This window comes from Xyrauchen texanus, chromosome 23 (genome assembly GCF_025860055.1).
Source record: "Xyrauchen texanus isolate HMW12.3.18 chromosome 23, RBS_HiC_50CHRs, whole genome shotgun sequence".
Lineage (NCBI taxonomy): Eukaryota > Metazoa > Chordata > Actinopteri > Cypriniformes > Catostomidae > Xyrauchen > Xyrauchen texanus.
Window position 1 is genome coordinate 25460756 of NC_068298.1, and position 18909 is coordinate 25479664.

At 36.7% G+C, this 18909-nt stretch overlaps 2 protein-coding genes across 2 annotated transcripts in view; one reads left to right on the plus strand and one right to left on the minus strand.

Annotated features, from left to right (window-relative positions):
- Window positions 1-18909, plus strand: part of LOC127663229 (uncharacterized) — a 516242-nt gene that overhangs the window by 381077 nt on the left and 116256 nt on the right. The window lies entirely within an intron of this gene.
- The window catches only part of drp2 (dystrophin related protein 2), a 261720-nt gene that overhangs the window by 86157 nt on the left and 156654 nt on the right, over window positions 1-18909 (minus strand). The window contains exons 5-7 of the mRNA XM_052154732.1: window positions 18429-18549; window positions 17508-17776; window positions 11502-11648 (exon numbers count right to left, since the gene is read on the minus strand). Of these exons, the coding sequence (XP_052010692.1) occupies window positions 11502-11648; window positions 17508-17776; window positions 18429-18549 (537 nt within the window). The remainder of the gene's footprint in view (window positions 1-11501; window positions 11649-17507; window positions 17777-18428; window positions 18550-18909) is intronic.

An 18909-nucleotide genomic window follows, 5' to 3' on the forward strand; every position in this document is an offset into this window, starting at 1 on the left:
AAAATCAGTGGGTGCGGCTTATATTCAGGTGCGCTCAATAGTCCGGAAATTACGGTAATACAAGTTATAAGTAGTAACAATAACATCTGGACTTGTGTATACGGACCATCTCCTTATGGTTCAGCACGTGTCTACAAACAACACAGAATGGCAGTAAGATCCAGAGCACCCTCTTCAACTTTCAATAATTTTTGGCTTTTTTTTATTAAGGGTCCAGGGCTTTTGTAGATCAGTGGTTAGATGGATCGATCAGACTTATGCATTTTACATTTTCATGGTGCAAAGGACAAAATGGCATGTTTACATATTTAAATGAATATCAGTGCTAAAACTACATCGAATTATAGTCCTTACCACGAATATACTTTAATGTTTGTTGTTGTTAATGCTTGAGGACTTGCTATTGGCTGTTGTCATTGCATAATTAATGATGTACATCTGTGGAGGACTTTTTGGGGGTGTTATAAATTAACATTTAAAAGTTATCGGGTGTTATAGTTATGTTTTAAATTCCGTTAATATTAATTATGTAGTTTTATGTAATGACATGGGTTTATTATTTTTTTTTTCATTACCGTGGTTGAGATTATGAGGCAATTATGGACTTTCTACAAAACATTCTAGAGCTTTGAGTAAAATGAAATAATTGTTTTGATAAATGATTCAGCTTGTTGAAGCTCTTGAAATGTCTCACACTGGTGACTTCTGCTGGTGAACTCACATGACTTGGGCAGTGTCATTCAGGCCCTGAAGCACTTAAAACAAGTGATTCATTAGGATTTCGAAGCTTTACGAAACAAGTTTCACATTTGCTGAAGCCTGACCTAAAGAGTGCTTGAGTGAGACATAATTTGTATCATTATTATCTATCAAGAACAGGAAAGCAATGATTCAAAGCGGCTAGTAGTCACTCCTTATCAGTCAATTCCCATGCTAATACATGCGCTGGAAGTGTGCGTATTTTTATGTCAGTTTTTATTTTTCTGAAGTTCAGTTGAGGTGTAGGCTAAAAGTAGAGGGGCCATGCCCCATGCCCTCCCCCATTTGTGCTTTTATGTTATAATGACTGTCCTACTCAAATGCATGAGACATAAAATAGAATTAGGTTGAAAGTAATCCAAAAGTATTCAGATTAGATTACCCCAAAAATGTAATCTACAAGAATTACTCATTGTCATGTAATTTGTAATCAGTACCGGATTACAATTCACGAGTAATCCACCCAGCACTGTATATGTCACTGAACTAGCCCCAAACGTCTATAGACCACACATTTTCCAGTAGTTATTTACATTAGATTTTTAAGTTGTCATTTGGATCTACTTCAAATCATTTTCAATCTTTCAGTCTTTCAGTCTGCTATTTCTCAACAGTTCAGCAAGTTGTTGAAGTGGACTTGACTCACCAAATTCTTATAGTGAGCCATTCGCCTTTGCACAGAAGCTGCAGCTGCTGCATAAATGTATTTACACAGCAACGATCTCGGAAAACAATGCACGCGAATGGTATATTTGTGGAAATAATGTTGCCGATTTGATTCTGCTGTACAGCTGACAGTGCTCACTGTTAAAATGTGCCATTGCGGTTGCCAGATATTAAATCTGGGAATCGGTATACATGAATAAGATGTTGCATTTCCATTCTTTAGTGCCTGCCATCAGACATTTTGGTGACTGCGGTATATTTTAAAAAGTATCCCAAAAACACAACCCACGATTCTTTGATTTTAACCGTCTATTGTTTTTTCAATTAAGCCCAATTTTTTGTAAAAGCTGGCAAAACTGCACGCCCTGCTGTTGGTCTAAAAGGAAGTGAGAGCGAGTGTGTAACTTGTGCTTGTGCACAGTTTGGGAAACAAATGTCTTACTTGATTGACAATGAGTTTTCCTTTCACATCTGCCCTATTTGTGTTCATTATGAGAGAAGTATTCTAACAAAATGTTATTAAAAACTTAATTAAACTTTATTCTGAATAAAGGTGATTTGGTTTTGTTTGGGGGTCATTTAAATAAAATTAGCATTTCTCTTCACTGTTTTACACCCTGTTCAGCTGAAAACATTTCTTTTTACAACTGACTTCTGGTGACCTCTCTGGATATAAATGTGTCACAATTGTTTATATGCTCTGAAACACTTACTGCTTTTCCCCTCAGGTGGCAGTGCTTTCAAATTTGGTCAACGTATACCGATTTCGGCTAAAGAAAAATTTGGCACACACTTTCCGATTTGTATGTGAGATCAGGCTGTTAAATGAACAGTAGATAAATATCTGGAGTTCTCAATCAAAGGCTGTTTGTGGTGATAAGGAGTGATTGTTTTTGACAAGAAGTCATCAACGTTCAGTGTTTTTCAGCACATCATGTCATGAGCATATTATGGAACCCTTTAGAGGACAGGGAGGGATATTTTGTTTCTGAAATAGTTTTGTGTTCTCTCGCAATAAATGTACCATTTATTTAATTGTAAAAATATGGTACATTTATTGCATTTATTTCACTTGCAAACTTATTGCGAGTGAAAAAATTCCCTCCCTGTCCTCTACGGGACTTTGTAGCATTGCGATTTTAAGACAGGAGATAAAAGAAGTTAAATTAACCTGTTAAGCTGCAACCCCACTTTTGAAAAATCCCCAGAAATGGCATACCAAACTGAAACAGATACAGTTCATAAACCATTTGTTCTAAAAGCACAAGTATGATCCCATTTGAAAGCTGACACCTGGCAGTTTATTGTAAATGTAGAATTAATTATTGTCATAATGAAAAAAATAGTTATAAATAGCTTCAAAGTTTTGTCAAGTTATTAGAAATGTATTTTTATGAAATATTTTCATGAAAATAAAATTGAAGTTGGCATTGCAGCAATCTAGAAATGCACTGCAGCTAAAGCCACACGTCTGACCATGTTATATTTAAAATCTGAAGATGACAAGTCTAAAACTCTGTATTTAGTTAAATGTTTTTCAAGCTCATGTCATACGACTTTATTTTGATTAGACTCTAAAATGCAAACTGATGTTTATTGTCATGTTCTAAGCATCTATTCAGTCTATTGTCTCTGTTTATTTATGTGGTGTAAACGATCTCCATTCAGTCTCAGTCTCCCCTGCACACATTCACACCTCTCCAGCCTGGTTATGGCTCTAAATATGCTTTTCTTTTGTCTGCATTATAATTACTAACGACTGGCTATTCACACTGTTTCAATCCCTAATCTCTTTTAGGGAAAGTTCTCAAAGTTCTCACCTTACATTTTAAACTATATAAAATGACCTTCTTGAAAAAAGAAACATTTCAGCAAGCAGTCCTATTTAAAAATATTAATAAAAATATAGCTGCAAGCAGCAATGCGGATTCCTCCTCAAAATAGCAAATCATTTAAAATTGATCAGTAGATGGTTGGGGATAAACCCTCCCAATTAAGAAATTCAAAAAAACATGTCTTTGTCTGAATCCTAAACGAAACATTTTCAATGTACAGGAAAATCCATACCGGACCTTATGGATCCTTGAGGCTTTTTTGTTCCCAATGAGAAATGAGGCATGTACACCAAGTTTCAGAAGAATTGGACAAATGGCGTGGAAATGGTATCACTTTGAAAATATTTTTTTGGGCGTGGCCTGTAGCACCACCTATGGTCGAATGTGGGCCATTCTTGGTTTGTGGGTTCCTGTTGGCCTGTAGTATCAATGTACAAAATTAGAAAATATTTGACCAGAAAATGGGAATTTTGGAGTGGCCTGTAAGCCCCTAGAGGCGAATGTGGGCCATTCTTGGTTTGTGGGTTCCTTTTGGCCTGTAGAATCAATGTACCAAATTAGAAAATGTTTGACCAGAAAATGGGACTTTTGGGAATTACCTGTAAGCCCCCTAATGGCTGAATGTTGGCAATTCTTGGTTTGTGGGTTCCTGTTGGCCTGTAGTACCATTGTACCAAATTAGAACATTTTAGACCAGAAAATGGGAATTTCGGCATGGCCTGTAAGCGCCCCTAGGGGTGAATGTTGGCCATTCTTGGTTTGTGGGTTCCTGTTGGCCTGTAGTATCAATGTACCAAATTAGAACATTTTTGACCAGAAAGCGGGAATTTTGGCGTGGCCTTTAAGCCCCCTAGTGGCGAATGTCGGCCATTCTTGGTTTGTGGGTTCCTGTTGGCCTGTAGTACCATTGTACCAAATTAGAACATTTTAGACCAGAAAATGGGAATTTCGGCATGGCCTGTAAGCCCCCTAGAGGCTGAATGTTAGCCATTCTTTGCGCAGTACTTCAGAGTGATGTCATCTTGAAGCATGTTAGGTTTGAAAAACCATCAGTCAAAATTACATTTGATTTATTGACACGTATATATTGTTAAAATTTGGACATTTACATAAACACGCCCCTTTCAGCCATTTTGTATCGTATTCATTTTTCCTAAGTAGCGTTTTCAAAGACTTCAATTCTACACATGTGTACCAAATTTCAAGTCAATTGGAGCTACGGTTCAGGAGAAGAAGAGTTTTGTAGGTTTTAGCAAATTTTCAACGTCACGGAAAAATCCATCATGGCGGAAGTTATGGGTTCTTGAGGCTTTTTGTTCCCCATGAGAAATGAGGCATGTACACCAAGTTTCAGGAGATTTGGACAAATGGCGTGGAAATGGTATCACTTTGAAAATATTTTTTTGGGCGTGGCCTGTAAGCGCCACCTATGGGCGAATGTTGACCATTCTTGGTTTGGGGGTACCGTTGGCATGGACTATCAATGTGCCAATTTAGAAAACTTTTGACCAGTGACTTTTTGAGCTATTTGGGCTCAAGGAGAAGAAGAATAATAATAATAATAATAATAATAATAATAATAATAATAATAATAATAATAATAATAAAACCATCAATTACAATAGATTCCCTCCTACGGAGGAATCTAAATAACAGCTAGGTAGTAGGTGCACCAAGCTAGCTATCATATTAGCTTAGCACACCATCAATACACGACAATTTATGAGATTAAAACCATGTTTGTGCTCTAAAACTTACTTTATAGCACAAGTCGAGTGTTTTAAAAACCTTTTGTGCTCTGATTTGGCTTCAGATAAAAAAATCAGACAGAAAATATATTATTTTATAGTATTCTGCACGATGATAAAGTCTATATCGATTAGCATTGCATTATCAATATAATCTATTATTATGAAAATACCTGACATGGCTCGAAGAACACAGATAAATCAAATATCATTGCAATCATGTTTATTGTCTTCAAAACATCTTTATCTGCAGTTACAGCAATCTCTGATAGCTTTGTTGTGTCAGGGTCTTCCTGGAATGTCACATGATTATGGCACTTCTTCGTGTGTTCCATATATGGAGTTCCATATACTGTGCACAGAGCCGGCGCTCTCAGGCTGCCAGTATGGATTGATAACACAATACATCAGAGTCTCCAGCGCTCATAATGATTACATCGACGCATTTGGGTATATATTCAATAAATATGATTCCTGTCTATATAAATCTGATGTAAACCTATGAGAATCTATCAATATTTCTCCAAATCTGCAAATTTTTGAGCTAAAAGACCTGAGGGACGCTTGTTTTGTCAAGCTGTCATGACGATCTCACAGGAGTTTTTTTCTGAATGAGAGCGCTGACGCTCATAATTCATATTAAAGGTATCGACTCATTTTTTGATTACATAACTCCAGACACAAATTAAGACATAACTGTCACTGTAAGTTTCTCAGAATACAATAGTGGTCAAATACTGAACCTTGAGTCTTATATCTTTTAATGATGTATAGTTTGTCAAGGTAATAACATTAAATCTGATAGTAACTTTGAACTATTTAAAAAAAAAAAATGCTTCAGAGCGCCAGCGCTCTGGCAACGGTTAACAGGTAAAAAAAAAAAAACATGACCCTGGGGTGTCATGCACCCCAGGGGGCACCAGTGGTACTTACAGCCTTTGTGAGATAATACAAGAAGGGAAAAAACTAAACACTTTTTTATAGCTTTGTTATACAAGATATACTGTAGTTTTGTCATGGTACAGTGTTTATTTAGCGCTCATGTGAACCCGGGCTCAAATGCTGACCTAATAGTTTGTTGCATGGAAAAGAGCAGCTTTGACATTTTTACAATAACTCATTATGTGTTTGCCGGGAAAAAAGTCACACAAGTTTTGAACAAGATGAGAGTAGTTAGATGTTGCAAATGATCTCAATTGGACTGACCAAATTTAGAATTTTGTGAGCGTGATTTCTGCCAAAGCGTTTTCAACACACTTATGTAATAATAAAGCCACATAATTATAAAGGCATTTTGTGAAGTTACCCTTGGCTTAAAAGTCTGACGGGGTATGTGAATAAGCCTGGCGCTGTTTTTGCACCCCCTTACAAGCTATATACAATCTGTTACAACCCCATTCCACAGTGCTTAATCTAGCTGTTTTTAAATGCGTGAAAGCGTCCCGTGTTTACGTGCCTTTAGATGTTTGCCAAGATCAATCCACGTCTGGCGCTCTCTCTACCAATCAAACGTCTCTGGGGATGCTGGACTACCCAATTCTGGTTTATTTACAAAGTAAATCATTCAGGGCATGTCAAAACATGGACATAAACAAAGGCCAGCAAATCCACTCAAGCATGAAGTGTTTCTTCCCATCTCTCACTTGTATCTTGAATGTACTTCTCAATCTCGCTGCATCTCAGTTTCCCTCTCTCTGGCTCTCTTAAGCTCATCTCTCACATAAAACAAACAGATGCAATCAAAACACCCAATTTAATTTTTACATCTTTTAGTTTTTTTCTCACCAGAAAGCCCTTTGTTTTCACATAAGCATATACAAGGGTGTAACTTTGGTTTGAGAAGTGGGGGGGACACAATGATGTTCTCGATCGAAAAATGTTTTCTATTTGAATCCCATTTCCTCCATTTACATATAGGCTACATTTAGGGACTATGGCGATACAAAATCCAGGAAATGGATAAAAAGTTGTTTATAATGATAAATTTTGCCAAAAAGAATAATAGGCTACTAAACTATATATAAGAAAAATATGTCTTACCTTATTTATTGTTTAATAGCCAAGACTTGAGAGAATCATTTTATAAAGTCAAAAAATTTCACAAAACAAACTTTTATTTCAAACTAACCGTTTAATCTGACATTAGTCAGAGACACATCCACCAAACCGCAGGTACACAAGATTATTTGTTACACAAGATGCAAAATTGAAATACAATCTCACAAACATAAAAACAAACATTTAACTTTAATATAAAGAGATTTTTTTAGTGTCCTCCATCTATCAATTCAATCCCATCTCTCCATATACTAACTATAATTTCTGTGTGCTGCGCTCATTTGTTTTCATTTCTCCTCATGAGGCGGGATCCTAAACAGCACAACCTTGTTACCGTCGGACAGTCAGCGGCTGTTTGCTACGGAAGCGTATTGCATTCACTTGAGAAAAAAAATCTACTCTGTTTTTCTGAATTAACGACTTAATTATCTCAGAATTATGAGATCATTTTTCATTAAAAAAATATTTTGTTCTGTTTTTCTGAATTAATGAGATCCCTCAAAATCCTGCCAGGAGCTCTATGGGAGCTAATGTGAAAATGTATTAGTTCATCGACAACCACAGAACTTGCTATTATATTAATTACAGATACAAATTTGATTATTTATATTAAATTATTCTCTTTGTAAAATAAAAACAAATCAATACAATAGCTTATAAAAACATCACCAAAGTGTATTTCAATGCATAGTAAAAACCTTAGACATGTGAAACACATATAGGCCTAACCCAAAATGGCCAAAGCGGTTAATAAAGAATATGAACATTCGCTAAACTGTGGGAAAACTGATTTAGAAAGCAATATTTGTTTTACTGTGAGCAAAAATATCATGCTGTAAAACTATAATGAAAATAATATGCTATAAAATCATTATGAACGAATTCTCCTAAAAGTGGGCTCACTTGAACAAAAAAGGGGGCCTCCTTTTAGGAGAATAATTTAATATAAATAATCAAATTTGTATCTGTAATTAGCTACAATAGCAAGTGTGGTTGTCGATGAACTATTACATTTTCACATTCATTAGAATTAAAATTTCGTGTCCTGATGTTTATTATTAATATAACAGATTCATTTATTCATGGATTTTGATTCCAGTGGCGGCTACATATGGATTATTTCCAATTTCCAATAACTCCAGAGCGTTGTAAAGTCCAAAAGTCAACATGTTTTGAAAAAGGATAGATGTAATAATTTCCAAAATTCACAACATGTTTTTATCTAACTAAATATTCCACTCAATCCATGTTTGTTGGCGTTTAGACTTTCAAAACCATTTTCACTGTGGTGGAAAAAACTTGCTGTACACAAAGCTGAGGCACGCACCTTCCGGGGCAGTCTAGCTAATATATAATATATATAGGCCTATGTATTTATATAGTCTAGCACTATTATATATTACAAAAAAGATCGTATAATGTAGGACTATCTGCGTTCAGCTTGCGCTCCATTTGATCCATATTATTCTATTTTATTCAATACATTTTTAGGGTGATGACGCCATAAAATATGACGACAGACATTAGAAGCTTCATTCTAAAACCTCAATAGAAGTTTCGAATGTAAATATGACGTGACATTTGGTACAGTCTAGTATGAACGGTCAGAATGACCGCTATGGCCATTCTAGTAGTTCTAGAATTCCGTAGTTCTCGTGTTCAATGCAAGTACAAGTCTATTGCTTGATTAGTGTCCTTTGGAAGATCAAAGCGTGTCTCAGCCATGACAGTATTACAAATGTCATAGACAGTAATGTCTTTGTATTGAAGGCCAAGTTTAAAATATATCTCTATAAATTCATGCATCCAAGTCTCAGACGACTCAAAGTAAAATAAAACCGGATTAAACTTGAAAGGCGGGACATGTTTACTTCCATGCAATCCAGCTAAAATAGAGCTCCTGGCAGGATTTTGAGGGATCTCATTAATTCAGAAAAACAGAACAAAATATTTTTTTTAATGAAAAATTATCTCGTAATTCTGAGATAATTAAGTCGTTAATTCAGAAAAACAGAGTAGATTTTCTTTCTCTCAAGTGAATGCAATACGCTTCCGTAGTTTGCGGATTGCGAATGTCGGCAGATATTTTTTCTTCTTCTTCTTTGGGCTTATTGGCGGTTCGCATTCTTAAAAAGAGCATTACCGCCATCTACTGTAGGTAATAGATCAGAGACAATATATCACAACTCCCAGAACAATCAGGACTCGTGCTTTCAATGTTGCTGCGTGTTCAGCTCCTCCATCTACAGCCAAAGTCCCTCATCTTCCAGAGAGGGATACTGATACTAAAAACACTAATAGCCTATCTATATTCTAAAGATCAAATTTGTTCTACTTAAAAACTTTATTATTAACCTACCCCCTCTACTGAGTTTAAAACCATCTTTAATGTTAATTGTTGATTGTCTTTCATCTCAAATTCTTCAATTATCTTACTTCTTTCTTCAGAATATTTATTACACTTAATAAGTACATGCTCCACTGTTTCTCTGATTCCACACCATTCACATAATCCTGTAGGATGTTTTCCTATTATTTGCATTGTTGAATTAAGTCCTGTATGTCCTAGTCTTAATCTAGAAATAATACAGTCTTCCTTCCTTCTCCCACTTGAATTCCTTCCTCTACCTACCAATGGTTGTATTAAATATAAATGTCTACCTTTTTCCTCATTATCCCAATACGATTGCCAATTTTTATTTATCCCCGCTTAATTATTGATTTGATTTCTAATTTACTATACCTAATTTGCATATCTATATTTTCCTTTGCCATAGACTGTTTTGCTAGTTTATCTGCTTCTTCATTTCCAGACACTCCGTATGTGCCGGAACCCATAAAAACTGAACTATCTTATTTTTTTGTTGCATCATGAACAATATCTGTAAGATTTCCAAAACAATATCCTGTCTAGTATCTGATTTTTGAACTTCCAGGCACCTCAAGGCTGAACTTGAATCTGAGCATATTAAAGTTTTACTTAGCCCCATTTCATTTATTTTATTAAGTGCTATCATAATTGCTAGTAGCTCTCCTGTAAACACAGATACATGATCTGATACTCTTTCCCCTCTTGCCACTTTCAATCTGGGAATGATATACGCTACCCCAACCTGTCCCTTCTGTGGATCCTTAGATGCATCTGTGAAAACCTTTATATATTGTTCATACTTAATACCAATATATTCTTTTGTCATCTCTGCTTCCAACATCCTCTGATCTTTATCTTGTCTTGATTCCAATAAGAATAGATCTACATTTGGTTGAGGTAAAATCCATAATGGTGTTGTTGGTAATATTACTGCTGGAATAACTCTATACTCATTTAATTTCATATTCTGAACTAAATCCTTAATAATCCAACCAAAACTGTTAACTTTTCCTTTCCCATATTCCCAACATGTTTCAAGTATACCTTTTGTTGGAAGATATTTTTTTTTAAATTAACTTACATTTTAAATGAACAAATATTGTAAGTGAACAACAATAGCTCAAGTTTAGAAAAACATTTATTATTAAGACTTTAAAAAATATTTCTGCATCTGAGTATGAGTTGAGTTGAGAATAACAATAAACTAGCAGCCAGAGTCTGCTTGTCATACATTGCTGACAGAAAACGCCATGGTTTAAAGTGGACTCATTTTCATGGTACACAGAATGTTCTAGGGCTAGGCAACATTAAATGTTTAGCTAACAGTTTGAAGTTACCTAGCAACAATGTATGTTAACGTTAGCTCAGTCAATGTTAGTATCAACAGGTGTAGACAAAAGAAAAATTACCCTGACCTGATCTAATTTACTGAATCAACCAACTCACATCTCCTTTCTTTTTTTTCATCCATGAAGATATTAAAACCTGTTGCTGGCGTTTCATGACTGACTACTGCGATACCGGCTGCTCAGTAGAACTTTCAGTGCGCTTACAGTTACACTATTAAGAGTGTGCACGAGACGTTCCTGCCTGTCTCTGTCAATGCGCGCGCCCACGTACAGGCACGCAGACGCCGCGCACTGACAGAGACAGGCAGGATGTCTGTATTCTGCTCGGTCCTGCTCCTCCGTGGCGATGACGGCGCGCGGTTAAAAAAAATAATAACAAACGAATTTGAAAGTGGGGGGGACACGAACAGGATTTTGAAAAGTGGGGGGGACATGTCCCCCCTGTCCCCATAGGAAATTACGCCCGTGAGCATATAGACAAAAGTCACTCCCCGTAACCGATGATAATGGAGCCATAACCGCTCCCAGCCAGGCACGACTGATGCATTATATTCCATATCCAAAGCTCAATTTTTCATAGTCTGGATGCACGAATTTAGTTGATTGGTGCATGCACTGGCAATGGTGACCGGCAGACTGCATGGTCTCTATAAGGGTTCATTAGTGATGGTGTGCAGATGTGGATGAGAAGGAGTTACTGGCATAAAGTCACTACCTGGAGAAATTTCCATCTGTTGTTGAGCTGCTCAAGGGCTCTGGCGTTCTCCATAGACAAGTGCACATCAGATATGGCCAACTGGTGGGCCAGGTCATTTATGTGTTTCATTCCTTCCTTTACCTGGCACAGCTCTTCCTTAAACAGCTACAACAGAAAGAAAAACAGACTTGCTTGAGACTTTGGATAAAACTTACAACTTTACCTGTCAATATATATATATATTGAGAGTAGGTAGATGAGAGTAGGTAGATTTATATATATATAAATTTCTCTTAGTTTAAGGTTATGAGCAACTGAATGTTCTTAAAGAGAAAATTCACCCAAAAATGAATATGTCATCATTTACTCACACTCATGTTGTTTCAAACCTGTTCTTCCTTCTGATTTTCTGATTTTCTTTCTTCTGTGAAACACAAATGGAGACGTTCACCATTCACTTTCATTGCATCTGCTTTTCTATTTAACTCTTTCGCCCGTACGATCAAACCGGTGTGATTACACTAGGCTTGTGCAAACTGAGTTTAGGCTGCTGTTTACCAGCAGAGAGGGACTGAAGCTGTTGTCATAATGCAAAAATCAGCTGCAAAATAAAAGCATAAAGCCGTTACAGTCAGAGCTGGCTGTTTTGATGCAGCAATGCAGCGCTGTATTCTGACGTCAAACAAAGAATATATAAACTAGTAAGTCCACTTAAGCTTTCGCCCAATTCTAAGTATTACACATTCTCACCACTTCTGAGGCTGCGAAAGTGGAAGGGCTAGGTTTTAATAACCTTCTATGTTTCTATGATGAACTCAGAATCTCATGCTGCATTGCAATGTAAACAATATGGTGGCATGCATTCCCAGCAATAGTGCTCGCGATCGCAACTTATCTATCAAAATCAATCATTATAAACATCTAAAAACAACATTACATGCTTGATAATATATCTTCTGTCCTCCAGCGCATCTGCTGTGAAGTGTACTGTGAAATGTTTTTAATTACAGCATGCATTAAATAACTCACAATGGAAGATCTGTCAGTACAGGAGAAACTTACGTGAAAATGACAGAGAACGGTAATTAATCCTGTAAGTCCCTGACATTCTGCTTAACATCTCCGTTTTTGAAACATAGAAGAAAGTAATACAGTACAATAGTGATTAAATGATGACAAAATTTATTTTTTTGGGGTGAATAAATGTACCATTTTATTTTATTTTCACTGTATTTCTTATTTTATTTTCTACAAAAAAAAAAATGTATACAGTTTATCTTGACAAAATACTTCATATTAAAATATACTATATATTTCCATATTTTACCTTCTATGAGTTCAACAAGGTCACACAAGCTCGGTTAAGTTTTAAATAACCTAAATATATATATGTTTTTGAAATTGTATTTTGTTTAATGTCACTATCAGGTCTGGGGCAGGGGTCAGCAACCTATGGCATGCATGCCAGCATTGGCACGTGGAGGGGTAATCACTGGCACACCAGCAATGGCGAGAGAGGTGTAAACTATTTTATTTATATGAAATTCCGAACCTGCATTCCAGTTTGCATCTTCATGTAATCCTTCCTCATGATCAAGCAGCGTGTTTTCATCAGATGAAAGGGAGGCTAAACAAAAAGTTGCATTGTGACGATACTGCAGTATACCCAACAGACTCGTGCAGCGCGTGCAAGCCAATCACGCTTCACTTTCGGTTAATCACATGAGTAAACGTGCCCGCTTCCCTTCGGTCAGGCTGCGCGGATGACAGCCTACATTCTGCAATTCTTCTGTTTCTTTTTTACTGTCAGAACAACTCATCATGTAAAAAGGAAAACACCACTGTTAATCCTTGAGATTTCCAACCCAGCATACAGGTACACTGTCATTAATCCATGTCTACTGTCAAAATTACATTATACCATTAAGTCTATTGAGTCTATTCAAAATATAAATGAAACCTGTAAATAAAGTTTGAGGATTTTGCAGGAGCGATTCACCGAAAAGGGCTAAAAAGTTGATCAGCTTGTGATGTGGGAATGGATTGCATACGCAGTGCGAGTCTCGTCATACTTTATTAGTGTTTAGTCTCCCATTCAGCTGATGAAAACATGCTGCGTGAGGAAGGATCACATCAAGATGTAGATTGGAATGCAGGTCAGGGGCAAACAACTTCATATACATACTAGTGATAACCCCTCTGTGTGATTTTGACATGTATGACATAATTTAAGAAATATTTAAAATTCCACAAAATTTAATTATCAGTAATCAAATAAGCAAATTTGTGACATTTACTGTGACACAGTTTGTACAAAAGACAGGTTTTCTTTCATTAAATCACATGCAAAAAAAATTCACTCAACCTGTTATGCTGATAATATTATTTGAAATATTTGTAATGAAAAATTAATGATTCAATTAGAAAAATGCAAAATGGAAACATTTTCACAAGTGGACTCAAACTTGGAAAATCACAAACATGCACATATATATAGACAGCTCTGGGAGAAAAAATCCAAATGTTTCTTAAAACAGCATGTATGCAGTGTTGTGTTCATGCAGTGTTCAATTCCTGCTTGAATCTATGCGCCAGGAGAAATATTGATTTCTGAATGCTTCCTAAGTTAAAACAGCCATTAACCAGGAAAATAAAGAATCGCACTCCATATCAAAAAGGTTGCTGACCCCTGATCTGGGGCATATGAATCATATCACAATATACACTCACCTAAAGGATTATTAGGAACACCATACTAATACTGTGTTTGACCCCCTTTCGCCTTCAGAACTGCCTTAATTTTACGTGGCATTGATTCAACAAGGTGCTGAAAGCATTCTTTAGAAATGTTGGCCCATATTGATAGGATAGCATCTTGTGGATGGAGATTTGTGGGATGCACATCCAGGGCACGAAGCTCCCGTTCCACCACATCCCAAAGATGCTCTATTGGGTTGAGATCTGGTGACTGTGGGGGCCATTTTAGTACAGTGAACTCATTGTCATGTTCAAGAAACCAATTTGAAATGATTCGAGCTTTGTGACATGGTGCATTATCCTGCTGGAAGTAGCCATCAGAGGATGGGTACATGGTGGCCATAAAGGGATGGACATGGTCAGAAACAATGCTCAGGTAGGCTGTGGCATTTAAACGATGCCCAATTGGCACTAAGGGGCCTAAAGTGTGCCAAGAAAACATCCCCCACACCATTACACCACCACCACCAGCCTGCACAGTGGTAACAAGGCATGATGGATCCATGTTCTCATTCTGTTTACGCCAAATTCTGACTCTACCATCTGAACGTCTCAACAGAAATCGAGACTCATCAGACCAGGCAACATTTTTCCAGTCTTCAACTGTCCAATTTTGGTGAGCTCTTGCAAATTGTAGCCTCTTTTTCCTATTTGTAGTGGAGATGAGTGGTACCCGGTGGGGTCTTCTGCTGTTGTAGCCCATCTGCCTCAAGGTTGTGCGTGTTGTGGCTTCACAAATGCTTTGCTGCATACCTCGGTTGTAACGAGTGGTTATTTCAGGCAAAGTTGCTCGTCTATCAGCTTGAATCAGTCAGCCCATTCTCCTCTGACCTCTAGCATCAACAAGGCATTTTCGCCCACAGGACTGCCGCATACTGGATGTTTTTCCCTTTTCACACCATTCTTTTTAAACCCTAGAAATGGTTGTGCGTGAAAATCCCAGTAACTGAGCAGATTGTGAAATACTCAGACCGGCCCGTCTGGCACCAACAACCATGCCACGCTCAAAATTGCTTAAATCACCTTTCTTTCCCATTCTGACATTCAGTTTGGAGTTCAGGAGATTGTCTTGACCAGGACCACACCCCTAAATGCATTGAAGCAACTGCCATGTGATTGGTTGATTAGATAATTGCATTAATGAGAAATTGAACAGGTGTTCCTAATAATCCTTTAGGTGAGTGTATATACAGTATATATATATATATATATATATATATATATATATATATATATATATATATATATATATATATATATATATATATATATATATATATATATTATTGTTATTATTATTTGATATTCCTCTGTAGGTCTTCTAAGGTCAGGACCCAGTTACTATTTAAATTAAGATTATATATTTTTTTTAAATCATGTTTTAAGTTTAAGCTCATTTTCAAAATATGTATATAAAAGATGTTTTTATTGTGCATTTTTATGCACTCCTGAATATATATTTAATCAGTGTTCAATTATAATGAGTGTTTGTCAGCCATTCTTTCATTTATTCAGTTAAGTGAATGCTTACTTTGTCAGTATTTATTGTATGATAAATATTTGAGACATTATTATTGTATCTGATGGTGTTGACCTATATTGAGTGGTAAGAAACGATAGAACAATTTATGAGGAAAGCAAGAGACTGCATCTACGACTGAACATGTTCAACAGATTGATCCAAAATAATTTCTTAATGCATAAACTTTTTTTTTTTTCAGTTCTGTATCCTGCAGTACTCAAGAAAGAATGACAGGTCAAATCCAGTGCATTCTGGGACAGCAAGAGCCCTGATCATATGGCCTGTTCACACTCTTGACATGCAGCCAGGAAAACTAATGATAAGCTGGAAGCCTGCATGATATGCCATGTGCATGCCGATTCTGACAGCAGGAGAAGTTATCATAAACGCTTCACCTCCTGTCAGTGCAAGCTTGAATGTGTCAGTTCACTTGAGTTCTGCATCAGTCACAGTTAAAATTTGCTTTACACTCTGCATCAGTGTGGAGCTTTGGGCAGACAAATTATTTGGTACAATTCCAAATTACACACTTACATGATGCTTTAAAAATGGACAAATATTGTGTCATGTCTGGCTTAACTCTAAATCAAACCATTCCATTCATAGAAACACACAAACTTATGCCCACCATTAGAATCACTGAGAGAGATGTATGCAACATTAAAAACTAAAATACTATTTTCAGACCTAAGGAAATGTGCTTGTTTGTGGGACCTTGTCTTGTGTTGTACAACATCAATGGTAGATTACAAGGTGACATTTTAGGGAGACACAGTTTTTGTTTAAATATGCAAAATCGCACAGTAGATTACATAACATATTCAGATATCTTGTGTGTATTTACTGTTACACCACTAACCTTTCTGTTGAATCACAAGCAAATTACTGTGTATCTAAAAAGGGGCAAAACTAGTAGCAGCATACAGCAAACCAGTAAACCAATGTTTCACAATATCATAAAACACATGGGGTGAATAAAGTATTCAAAAAGCAATTGGAGGTCCATAAAAGCAAATTTGTTTCCACATCAAAAAAGGGATCAAATTTGGTTGATAAAAATGTAAAAGCCACATTAAAAACATCCAAAATGGAAAAAAATAAACCCAACAATCCACCTGATTATTCAAAAACATTCACATTCAGGAGCAAGTCACATCACACATTCATTAAATTGCAACTATTTTAAAGTCTGAAAAATCAGTTGCTTAAACCCTGCAGAGAATAAACTGGGAATAATGTTAGGAATTATATCCAGCTAAAATACAATGCACTTCAGATTCCCAGTGGAATTTGCTTAAAACCTTAGAAAACTAAATTGAAGAGAATCAAGAATTCACCCACAAATTCAACCATTTAGCAACAAGCCCTTAGACAAAAATGTTTTTAAGAAAATGAGAAACGTAATTTAAAGGAATATTCCGGGTTCAATACAAGTTAAGCTCAATCAACAGCATTTGTGGCATGATGTTGATTACAACTAAAATGAATATTGACTTTCCCTTCTTTCATTTAAAAAAAGCAAAAATCAGAGTTACAGTGATCCAGTTACTATGAAATGAGTGGGGACAGTTTTTGGAGGTTTTAAAGCAGGGGTAGGGAACCTTTTTCCCTTTAAGAGCCATTCATGTATTTACAAAATTATTTGTGGGTCATACAACAGCTAGCAATTTGTATGAAACCCAGAATATCCCTGTGTGTGACCAAACTTTTGACTGACAATCTAAATGGCTCTATTCCCATAGTACCTTAGTAGCGTCTATATGGTCCTGCAGAGAATCGATGAACAGGTCTCCCACAGGCTCCCAGGCGTCCCTCACTCCCTCCGCCTGCTCTAGAGCCACAGCCAACTCCTCCATGGCAGCCTGGATCTGCAGCAGCCGCTCTAAGGTTCGCTCTACATGCCGGTGTCGGTCCACGCAGCGTGCCGTCAGTTTCTCCCACAGGTCACTAGCCACGTTAGCTTGCTTCCACACGGAGCGACTTACATTCAACATTCGCCTCCGAGGTGAAACCTCTGTAATGAAGATAAAGGATTAAAAGAAGAAGAGAGGATAGCTGTGAGCCAACAGTAAAAAAAAAACAATGGCTGTGATCCATAATTCATTTCTCCATATGACATAGATACACTCATGATGACATGTAGATGCTGAATTGGGTTGATGGTTTATAAGAGAAGAGATGGTTTCTCATCAAACAGTGTACTATTTCTGCACCTGTACTAGTTGATGTAACACATCAAAGTCAACATTTAATCAAAATCATGGGCATTAATAGGGAGTTGCTGTTATAAAGGCTTCCACTCTTCTGGCAAGGCTGTACACTAGATGTTGGAACATGGCTGTATGGATTTGCTCACATTTAGACACAAAAGCACCACTGATCCAATAGTCGTCATTCCAATTCATCCCAAAACTTTTCAGTGGAGTTCAGGACTGAACTTTGTGTAGGCTAGTCAAGTTCTTCTATAGCAGACTCGTTAAACCATTTTACTGGTGGAATGTCAAAGACCTCTTTGGTTCACCCATTCTACTGAAAATGGAGATTGATTTTATGCACCTATTAGTAATAGGTGTGGCTGAAAAAGCCAAACCTGTTAAAAGGAAGGGGGTGTCCACATTCTTTGGTCATGTAGTGTATCTAATATTTTCATGCATTAGGGAAAAGACCTTTGCCATCAGGCAATGTCTCCTCTGGCTCCTGGAAAGGGTGTTGTGCCAGGAAGGTCTGAGCAGACTCCAACACTGAGTAGATGTATGGCCCTCTGGATTTGACATCCTCCATGAAAGCCTGCACAGGAATCACACTCATCACATTTAAGAATATTCTAAATAAATTACAATGTGCCTAATTAAACTGCAAACACTTATTTTCTTTTTTCTTTTTCTTTTTTTACTTCTAGGCACCAATATAATCCAATTTGGCTGTTTCTAATGCATTGATGCACAGCTCAAGCCAGGCAAGAGCTACTCATCTATCTATCATGGGGTAAATTCCCTACTCCCAGCACCACCTGCAGTCTTTCCAGTAATCCCTAATAGTTACTGAGGTAACAACATTATTCATTCATCCTTCCATTTGAAATCTCAGGGTAATGTTACCTCCTCCTCTAAAGTAATTTATTTGGATGATCTAAAAGTTCAATCCTTT